Source organism: Humulus lupulus, chromosome 7 (genome assembly GCF_963169125.1).
Source record: "Humulus lupulus chromosome 7, drHumLupu1.1, whole genome shotgun sequence".
In the NCBI taxonomy this organism is placed as follows: Eukaryota; Viridiplantae; Streptophyta; class Magnoliopsida; order Rosales; family Cannabaceae; genus Humulus; species Humulus lupulus.
In genome coordinates, this window is record NC_084799.1 from 208,296,068 (window position 1) to 208,306,542 (window position 10,475).

The following is a 10,475-nucleotide window of genomic DNA, read 5'->3' on the forward strand; positions in this document are numbered from 1 at the left end:
TCTGAAGCCCTCTGTTTTGGAACCCACTCCTGTCTGACTGCTTTAGTCTTCCTACAGCTGTGAGCTTCATGTCCTAAACCAGAGCAATTCGTGCATATAGTTGGTTTCCATTCATATTCCACAAAAATATCCACTTCTTGATCCAATTCATTCCAGAAACTGATTCTATCTGGAAATTCTTGCTTCATGGTCACTTCAATAAGAATCCTAGGATAGGCTAACCGATCTCTGTTCCTGGTAATAGCATCAACTTGAATTGGTTTTCCAATTTGACCCACTATCTTAAACAATGATCTCTCACCCCAATACTTAAGATCAAGACCACCCAATTGAACCCAGGTCGGAATTGAGTCAATATCTTCTTTAGAAAAGTCATCGACTGGGTTCCAAGGTTTCATTATCAGAGGTTTCCTTCCAAAAAACAAATATCCTCCATCCAAAATTCTGTTCCTCATTTCCATAGTCAAAAACCGGATGATGAAAATACCTGATGAGAGAATCCCAACCTTGTCTACCTGATCTTTCCAGAGTCTCCTCACAAAGCCTTCCAGAATTCGAATTGGTGGATTTGCACCAAGCACATAGCAAACAATGGAGGATTGCCAGTAATTTACCTCGTCTGCAATATCCTCATCATTGATTTTAACTCCTGAGCTCCTACCCTGACTTATAAAACCCGATCTTACAGCACTCGCCTCTTTAGTCCCTGAAGAACCAACATTAATAGGATTAGTCTGTAAAATCGGAGACAGAGCAGCCTTACCCATATCAACATCTTGCATAACTTGTTTAGATGCCGAGAACCAGTCATCCACATTCTGATATATTCCTTTGTTCGATACTGGAGTAGTACCACCGCAAGCTCGCAGAACATCGTCACCTTGTTCATCCTCTGACACTTCCAGTTCTTTAATCCCTAAAATAGCATCCATAGATCGCGTTTTGATGACTCTATCAGTTGAAGTAGGCCCTGTTTTCTTGATCTTGCCCTTCGATTTGCCTTTCCCCCCAACCTTTGATCCCTTTGCCATGGCGTCGATGAATACACCGAGAGAGAAAAAAGACGCAGGAAAAAACTTTTATATTAATCTTCTTTCTAACAAAGTTTCTTATTTTATAAGAATCTTCACAAATATACATTTTTTAGTTGTAAATGTGGGATTGAGAGATTGATAGAGGCTCATATATATATACATAAATAAATATTTGTAGTGAAGATAAGTACATACAAAGTATTTATCAAATTATTACATACAAAATAACACCTGCTATATTTTGTGTGCACTTATCATTATTACTCATTTTTGGACAAAAGTAATTCAAATTTCGAAAATCTATCTCAAGTGATCATCTTATATCATTAGAAAAATTATCCAAATCATTGAAGTATAAGAGAAACAACATTAAGAACATTACAAAACACACTTAATGGAAAGATTAAAATGACCAAAAGGAAAAAGATAATAAGCCTTGTCTCTCTCTGTCTAACTACTAACTAGTTGTACATTTCAAGAAAAATTACATAATCCTCTCAGCTCTACAAATTCATGTTACACAGTTACAAAGGAAGCCAAGATATGAATAACAACTAACATTTTGTGCACACAAGTTTCAAATTTTGACATCTATCAATTTCAATTCCACCCTACACTACTACTACAAACTAAAAAAAGCTTTACACATCTTCCATGTTCTGATCATGGTCATTGTCTCCATCGTAATATTCGTCATCCCGCTGGATTTGTTTGTCTCGGGTTTGCTCTGATAACAAGCCATTTGTACCAGAGAAAAGCAAGTTAGGAAGTGGGGAAAACAAAAACAGGAAAACAATTATTGAATTTTCACTTACGATCTACTCGTTCGTCTGGGTTCTGCTCATCTTCATCGAAATCGGGGATATAGAAGTCTGGAGGAACCTGCAAAACATACAAAATTTACTCGGCTTCTGTGATACTAAAGCTTCAACGGAGAAGGTGAAGTTATCAAGCAAAAGACTTCTCACCTCCTGCATTTGTACACTAGGAGCATGTTGAATGTGACGAAGATTCTCCAAGACCTGCACTTTGATCGTGCTAAGATACGATTTGGTGTTCGCATTATCCTGCATAATTGACAATCCACACAAGAAAATTAAGAGAAAACAAGGAAACAAATATATTTAATGGAAAATATAACATTAGCTGGTTTGCAGTATAGCAAGGGACAGTATCTATGTGTAGAAGAAATATATAATCTCAATAACAAAGAAGTTATAAAATGACTTACTATGTGCCCATGTGGAATCTTCAATGAATATTCTGGGCCGAAATATAGAATGTAATCGTTATCTGGGATCTCTGCAAAAAAAAAAAGAAAAATATTATAGAGAAAATCTAACAGAATTTGAATAGAACAGAACCCAACATTTTTTTCAACCAAGAAATAAAAGTTAGAAGTGAAGAAGACTTGACATACCATTTGGAAGCTCTGTGTCTAGAAGAACTCCAGTTTCAACAGTCCAACATCGAGCAACGTTCTCTTTTGTGTATCCACCGCCACCAGTAACCTGCACAGGTACCATATTCTCTTCATGAGCCAGACGATGGCAATAATAACTAATGACCAACCCAAGCTACAATAACAAAGAATAGGTACCAGTAAGGGCAAATTGAATTTCTTCACAAACTTAACACACTCAGCATGACCTGTAAGAAGCATCAAAAGAGATCATTTAATATCGTTCCAAAAAGCTAACCGAGCAGAAAGTGGTTAAACATTATTTATTATTATTATTATTATCAAGATGATAGTTATTCAATAACTTCGGGTCCTGCAAAACAACTTCAGATGAAACTTCAAGTGCTCAAATTTTTTCCCCAGTTTTCTGACTAATATACAGTTTAAAGAGATCACTTAATATGGCATGAAAAAGATCACTCATAAAGCCTCCATAGGACATTCCTATCCTTGCCGACATAACTCACTTAAAAATAATAAAATTGGAGAAGAAAGTTTAGTCAAGAAATGATATTCACCATCAATGGAGAGATTGAAGCAGCCTAAGCGATCTCCAGCTAGTGAATCTGCTCCACACTGGAGAACTATGACCCCTGGTTGATACGTTTCAACAACCTTGGAAATAATCTACGAAATTGGAATTTTCCAATATATATATAAAAAGTAAACAATTAGGCATATAGTTGACTTGACATCACATACAACAATTAAAATCAACAAAAAATATTCAACTTAGGTGCTTCTAACAAACTTACAGTTTTGAAAAGACGAGTGAAGCTAATGTCATCTATTCCATCCTTGAGTGGAACATTAATGGCATAAAACTTGCCTTCCCTCTCTCCTGTTTCCTTTTAAGAAGCAAAGAACAAAGAACATCATTATAATTTCAACTTTCCACAACATCACCTAGATATTTCAATAACAATGGAAAGGGAAATTACAAAGCAATATGTCTTTCGTATCCAGAAATAATATGAGCAAAGCCTGCTAACATAAACTGATGACAACAGTACAAAGGGGGTGCCAAGTTTTCAAAACGCAATATCATATACCTTAATGTGCAACAAAGAAAAGAAGAAACAAATATAATTGACAATTAGAATAGCAAAAAGAGAAAGAAAAAAAATGGCAAGGGAAAGCTGGGCTGTGACTGTCTTCATGAACTAAATTGCTGAAACATAAGCACTCACTAAAGATGTAATATTTATAATAGATGATAAGAGGTCATCTTTGGTTACAGAAATAATAGTGAAACTACAATGACTACATCCAAAGATTCCAGTCTCTTACTCAATCAGAAAAAGAAAAACTGCTGAAATGTTTGGTGCATCAATTCTCTTTTGACACCCTGAAAAGTTTGAACATTCCTTTCAAGCCAAAGTTGCCAACATAGAGCTAGTTTTGAAGATTGGTCATTACAGAAAAATATTTTAATTGATGAGTAACAACATAGACTTCCAAGAAAGATATAACTGCATGTTTTATGGGAAGAAAAAACTGCAGAAGCATGTACGAAAATATGTTTGCAGGCACTAAATACAGGGCAATTTTTTTTTTTTAAGAATATACATGCTAATCCCGAAGGGAAAAGCAATTGAGATTAAAGTAGAAATACTTCATTGTAAACTATCTTAGGAATACAAATAGATGACACATTAACCCAATAGAATAATGAAATTATAAATGTTATTTACTTGGAGAATTATGAGGACAATACTAAAAATGTAAGAAAAACTTTAATTCACCTTGACATCACCGGTTCCAGGAAAAAACTTGTCTCCAAACTTGTGAAAACTAACAGTCATCACCCTGCCATGTTAAACTATGAAGATTCGATTAGAGTTCCAAGCCAGTGTGACAGCTACAATAAATTTTTTGATACCCTATGATTTTACTGGTAGTAATTGACAGGCAGGGAGCACAAAATAATTCCAAGATTCATGCTCATTCAAATGTTGATTCATCATAATGGACTGTAAATGAGTATCAAATTATTTTGGCCCATTCCGAACAATTCTAAGAACCTTCCAGTGGCTTATCATCCCACTTTAAAAAGTTGTATATACAAAAGCCTAACATGGTTCTTCAGCTGAGTGTGAGCAGATAGATAATTATTCCTTATAATCAACACCATTGCTTCTATTGCCCTCACTACCCGATTTCTAAACATGAGGAGAAAATTCAAAGAATACCTACCTATCAGTGAAGTAAAAGGCTTCTTCAACACCATCACCGTGATGCACATCGATATCAATATACAAAACACGAGCATGATGTTTTAAAAGCTCCAAGATTCCTAAGACCAGGTCATTTATATAACAAAACCCAGATGCTTCGCACTTCTTGGCATGGTGTAGACCACCGGCCCAATTTATAGCAATGTCACAAAGTTGGTTGTTCAACCTGCGTGCAGCATCTGCTAGCAAATGTTATTGACTTCAAAAGAGAACAGCTGAAATGCTAACAACAAGACCAGTATGATCTATTTACCTATTGTTCCGCCGGCATAAATTTGACAAAACTCAAACAAATTCTCAAAGACAGGGCAATCTTCTCCAAGATTATCTAACAAAAGAGAAATAAATTAATTAGAAGTCTTGTTCTTAATAAGGCCCAAGAATCGGAAAAGTGTGTATGCCACATTGTAACCTTCAGAAGAATAGTCAGAGAGAAGAATCACAATTCCTAAAGGGTGATTAGGAGGAAATGACCAGATTTCATGCTCAAAATCATGGTCAAAGTGTACAACCAAGAGACAGATAATAAATTATATAGAAAAAAAAATAAATGCTCACAACTAATTTATCAGAAAACCACAAAAATCAAAATTTGCATCCTGATGTTAAACACATAAAAGTCAGCTCTAACCTTTACTTGCAATATGATAATAAGTTCATTAATACTTAAAAAATTCATATATGCCCAATGTAGAGAGACATACTGAACAAGCAAGAAATCTCAAGCACTTGAAACAATTGTCACTTCCATACCATTGGCCATCTAAACTTAAGTTGTAATGAGAAGATTCATGGGTAAGTTAAGCTGTGAAAAATGAAATAAGTTAAGCATATAAGTTGAGAGTGTAGTACATTTTGCTAATTCATTGGAAAACAAGCGCTGGGAATCGGGCGTAATGCGATGTAGAAAATCAACATAATCAGCCGAATGGAACTGAGCAAGCTCAACTGGGTATGCCTTGTGAGGCCGCTGCATCATATAATATTATTATTATTGGATAAAAACAACAAAATCATAAAAAAAGAGAAAAAAGGAAGGGTTATACAAAGAAGAAGAAGAAAAAGTACATAAATTTCCATCTTCTTGTGGAGATCATAGGAGAGAACGAGATGGTGGGTCATACAAAGACGATGAGGTTTCATGGGATGGTTTGGACCAAAGTAAACGCTTCCCACATCCCCTGCAACCACAAACCCCTTTTTTTTCAATGAGTACACCAATCAATCAATCAATCAATCTCCATAAAAAAAAACACAAATTTCAAACCTTTTCTGTTTGGCCGTCAAGAAAATCAAGCATAAATGATAAAACCTTTAGTACAGAGATGAGGCAAACAAAGAGAAAAAAAATAGGGAAGAGAAAGCTAACCGTCATAAAAGTAAGAGATTCTGTCCTTGGAGCGCATGCTTGCAGTTACAGACACTGATAAAAATCACAGAAAGAGAGAATTGAAACGAAGAAGAAGAAGAAGAAGATTATTAATATGTGAGCTGAGTCGGGTCAACCCGACCCGAATGTGTTTAAGAGTGGATCCGAGCCCGAATGACTCGCCCATGCATTTATTCACATTAATTATTGTTTTTTGTTTTTTTAATGAGGTATGGGGCTCAGGCCTTCTCCTATAATTCTAATTAATATTCTAATAATACAATTAAGTGTCTTGCCAAAATGATTTATTTTTTAAAGTTATTTTGCATTCTAGCATAGTTTTAATAATTTTTTGCAAAATAACCTCTCATAATTTTGATAGGTAGTCGAAAAATTAAAACAACCGGTCGAAAATTTTAGACCGCTGGTCGAAAAATTTAAATAACTGGTCGAATTTTAGACAGATGCCATTTTGCAAAAAATTATCAAAAGTAGGCCAGAGTACAAAACCACTTAAAAAAGAGGTTATTTTCATCAATTTCTCATATTATAATGGAGAATTGCTAACTACCCCACCGGTGACATTACACTGATGCCCAACTGTTATTGGTGCAATCCAATACTACACGTGAGGAGCTACTACTACTCAGCATAAGGAGTTGATATACCGTTATTGATGCAATCTAATACTACTACTCACTACAGGAAGATGACATACTTTTATCAGTGCAGTCTAATATTACCTAAGGATATATATACGACGTCAGTATTTGGTGTTCAACGTCGATTACTTTTCGTTGTCGGGAGAGAAGAGGAGGAGAAGAGATGAGAGAGGGATGGGGGACATAGGGCTTTTTTGGTTGCCTAAGTTCGAGGAACGGATCAATTTTGTGATTTTATTTATGTTAATTTTTTTTATATATATATATATATATTATTTAATCACCATATTTTTTAATTTTTTTATGGTCAACTTACTATATTTTGTGCTTTTTTCTTCTTCCATATTTATATAAAGTTGTCTTTAATAAAACAAGAACAATACAATTCTTAACCTTTTGTATATATAGATTTCAATAAAACCTTGATAAATAGGGGCACTAAGTTACATTTTTACCACTATTTAGTATTTGTATGTAAAGAGGATATCCAATTTCACAAACCATTAAATTTTATCAAAATCTCTAACTTTTTTGAGTACTTAAAACAACAAGAATAACTCATATGACATAAGAATACGAAATTAGCAGCGACTTTTGCTTAAGTAGTTTTGAGAAAATGACACCAAAATAACTTATTTACAAATATACCACTTTTTTCTACACTCTCTGTTTTGGGTCAGCCCAGCCCAGCCCAACCCAACCAAATACTAATCCTAAACCTGAAAGCATCTTCATATTTCGTTTTTCCTTCTCTCTCTACGCTCCACCATCACGATCTCTCTCTCTTGCGATCTCAGCCAAGAAGTCGCCGCCGACGCCGTTTTCCGCCGTTTTCCGCCGAGTCCAGGTAATTTTATGATTTGTTTTGTTTTCTTTTCTCAGGTTATGTTTTTTTTGTTTCTTATTCATGGATTTGTGCTCCTGTGCTGTGAATTGGGGGAAAATATTAGGTCAATCTCTTTCTCTCACGTCTTTCATCTCAACAACAAAGATGGCTTCTTCTTCTTATTGTTTAAATTTATTCTTCCAATGCTCTTGAATTTAATTTATGGTTTCCAATTTAAATTAGGGTAAACTTGTCCCACTCGGTTGTTGTTCGTCTCGTATCGTTACTTTTTGATTTTAATTCAAAATAAGAAGATTTATTGATAATTTTATTGGTAAAATTAGAGCCTTTTTGGCATACAGTCTGAAATTCAACTTTTTTATTCTTTGATGTATGATGATGTTTTATTCTTTGTTTTCATGTTGCTCGTTCTCTTTATAAAAAGTTTTTTGATACCAAGTTTATCAACAGTAAAAATAGTATCCCAATACATATATATAGCTGGTAGTATAATCATTGTATTAAATATATTGAGTAATCAATATTATTCATTGTTATGATTTTAATTTGTAGTGATTTTAGGAATATTTGTTGTATTTTCATGAGTTTTGATACGTGCCCATCATACGTTTGTAATAATGTTTAAATGAAAATATAGGTTTATTATAGTAGTTTTATAATTCTATCTACATGATTTCTTTGTGAGTTTGTTTTGAACAGTATATTCGAGGGGGTATTATTCTTTCTGCCCCTTTGGGCCTTGACGGATTTGATGATGAGAAAGTTTTTTTTTGTCTTTACTGAATGATATGAACCGAAATCTGAAAATTGCTATTAAGCCTTCTCCATTGAAATGCAATCCAAATAGATACAAGAAATGAAGGATAGAAGGGGAAATTCAAGGATCCCTTAAGCCTCCCAAAGAATTCTAGAGAATCCCCGAAGTTTACAAAACAATCCGCACCTTTTTACTCGGCCCACACACTAGTTATACACCCAACTGTCTCTATTCCTCATACAAAAAAATTATTATATAAGCTTGCCCCATGTCCTCTCTAACTAAAGCTCCTAATACATGTCTTAAGAGCCAGGTAACACTCATTCTTAACATTACACAGCTAACACCCCATTCCTGAGTCCTGACATCTTAGTAGATTCGTTTCTGTTTGTTTCCTTTTGTTTTGTCTCCTTAGGAAGTCACTCAATGATTTTTGTCAATGAACAAAACCACCCATATGGACCAATGTTTAAAAAAGCGGTTTTGAGGCGGAAAAAAAACGCACCAAGGCATGCGCCTTGCTTAGCAGAGGTGAGGCGTACGCCTCACTACAGTGAGGCGCTGAGTTGAGGCGGACGCCTCAGGGGTGTATTTCGTAATGGGCTTTTTTATGCCCAAAAAGACCCAAAATAAAAAACTGGTCTAAATAAGCCAAAAAAAAAAAACTTATTAAAACTTATCTTAAATAGACCCAAACCCAATAAAACTTAAAACTTATATTTTAACAAGCCCAATAAAACTTAAAACAAATAAAATTACAAACCCTAACAGCTCACTCACTCAGCTTCTCCTCTTCCTCTCGTTCATCTCCTCTCCTCTGCCTTTTGTTCATCTACTCAGCCCAGAAACCTGCCTAGAGCTGCCGAACCAGAGAAAGGAAAAAAAAAACGAAACCAGCCTGCCCTCCTCTCTGCATAGCTGCTGAAGCTTCTTTCCATAGTAGACTCCAGCTTCTATGTTTGAGTACATTTTATGACATTTCTTATTCTATGTTTGAGTTTTATAAGACACATTGATCTTACTTTATGTCTTTAGATGTTATAAAAGTATATTTTTAATTAAATATTAGAGGCGTACACCTCGCCTCACAAAAACAAAACGCCTTGAGGTGTAAAAGCGGTATTTTAAACATTGTTATACATTAGTGTGTTGTTCCAAAATGAGTGTTGCTTGAGAAATTTGATTGTAGGGTTGTGTGTTTACCTATTTGGTGATTTAATTGTTGACAATAAATAGGGAATGCTCAGTAAACAATCTTATAGTTTTTATTAAATACCATCCAATGGTAGCTTTAGAACAATGTTTTGTGCCAAAGTTGAACTTGGTTGGGATGTTCCTAGTTTTGACGAGCATGGTGTAGTTTTTTTAGCTACTGTTTCATGATAGAATTACATGGCAATACTGTGTTACAGGATGACAGAAATCAGCGAACAACCTTTCAGACCACGCGAGAAGCTCATCGAGAAGCAAAAGTACTTTCAAAACGTCCACAAGTACACACACCTCAAGGGACCAATGGATAAGATCACCTCTGTTGCAATCCCTCTTGCTTTGGCAGGCACATCGCTGTATCTTATCGTAAGTTCTCTGATATACGATTTCGAGTTAGAATTGTTGACTATTGTCATGAAGGAATGAATGGATACATATGTATGTCTGTTTCAGGGTCGGGGTATCTACAACTTGTCACATGGGATTGGAAAGAAAGAATGAGACTGAGAAAATTTGGTTAGCTACATAAGGTCTTGAAGCATTGTTCATCCAGCTGCTGAGAATGTGAGACTGGAGTTGTTTTTTTTTTTGGTCATTTGTTCCTTCCTGTGCTTTATTTTTAATAATTTGCTTAAGAGCAGAATCCTTTGGTCTCAATGGAAATTGAATCTGGATATGATAGTTTGTGTTTACCTCATTATTGTTCTTACACTTATTCTAGTCATCTAAACATAAACAAATCATTTGACATTTTCTTCTTTCTGAAATTAAGAATAATAGGGAGGAATTCTTTTAGTTTGAGGCTGGGCTAGCTTAAGTCATTTGGTCAAAAAAAGTAAGTAATCAATTTGATTTTGATGTTTCTAATCATAAAGGTAACATATAATTAATTTGG

At 34.8% G+C, this 10,475-nt stretch overlaps 2 protein-coding genes across 3 annotated transcripts; one reads left to right on the top strand and one right to left on the bottom strand.

Moving 5' to 3' along the window:
• Positions 1-1,335: 1,335 nt before the first annotated feature.
• On the bottom strand, positions 1,336-6,201 carry LOC133789330 (histone deacetylase 9). 2 transcript variants are annotated; one of them, XM_062227181.1, is made up of 14 exons: positions 6,103-6,201; positions 5,802-5,914; positions 5,586-5,703; positions 4,987-5,061; positions 4,693-4,912; positions 4,242-4,305; positions 3,252-3,344; positions 3,015-3,123; positions 2,635-2,684; positions 2,455-2,545; positions 2,266-2,336; positions 2,003-2,101; positions 1,850-1,916; positions 1,336-1,761 (listed from the first exon to the last, which is right to left on the bottom strand). In XM_062227181.1, exons 1-14 carry the CDS (start codon positions 6,137-6,139, stop codon positions 1,676-1,678), a joined length of 1,293 nt encoding a protein of 430 aa, XP_062083165.1. In that variant the 5' UTR covers positions 6,140-6,201; the 3' UTR covers positions 1,336-1,675. The 2 variants fall into 2 exon arrangements, with proteins under 2 accessions (XP_062083165.1, XP_062083166.1); XM_062227182.1 differs by having other exon boundaries at positions 5,802-5,930; positions 6,103-6,183.
• A 1,263-nt stretch (positions 6,202-7,464) lies between these two features.
• On the top strand, positions 7,465-10,272 carry LOC133789332 (uncharacterized). Its single transcript, XM_062227183.1, has 3 exons — positions 7,465-7,611; positions 9,781-9,946; positions 10,034-10,272. Exons 2-3 carry the CDS (start codon positions 9,782-9,784, stop codon positions 10,079-10,081), a joined length of 213 nt encoding a protein of 70 aa, XP_062083167.1. The 5' UTR covers positions 7,465-7,611; position 9,781; the 3' UTR covers positions 10,082-10,272.
• Positions 10,273-10,475: the final 203 nt, after the last annotated feature.

Coding starts and splice junctions, on each gene's coding strand:
- LOC133789332 (XM_062227183.1), top strand. CDS start 9,782: ATGACAGAAATCAGCGAACAACCTTTCAGACCACGCGAGAAGCTCATC. Junction 9,947..10,033: donor GCACATCGCTGTATCTTATC/GTAAGTTCTCTG, acceptor TGTCTGTTTCAG/GGTCGGGGTATCTACAACTT.
- LOC133789330 (XM_062227181.1), bottom strand. CDS start 6,139: ATGCGCTCCAAGGACAGAATCTCTTACTTTTATGACG. Junction 5,915..6,102: donor AATCTCTTACTTTTATGACG/GTTAGCTTTCTC, acceptor TTGTGGTTGCAG/GGGATGTGGGAAGCGTTTAC. Junction 2,102..2,265: donor AGATTCCACATGGGCACATA/GTAAGTCATTTT, acceptor TCAATTATGCAG/GATAATGCGAACACCAAATC.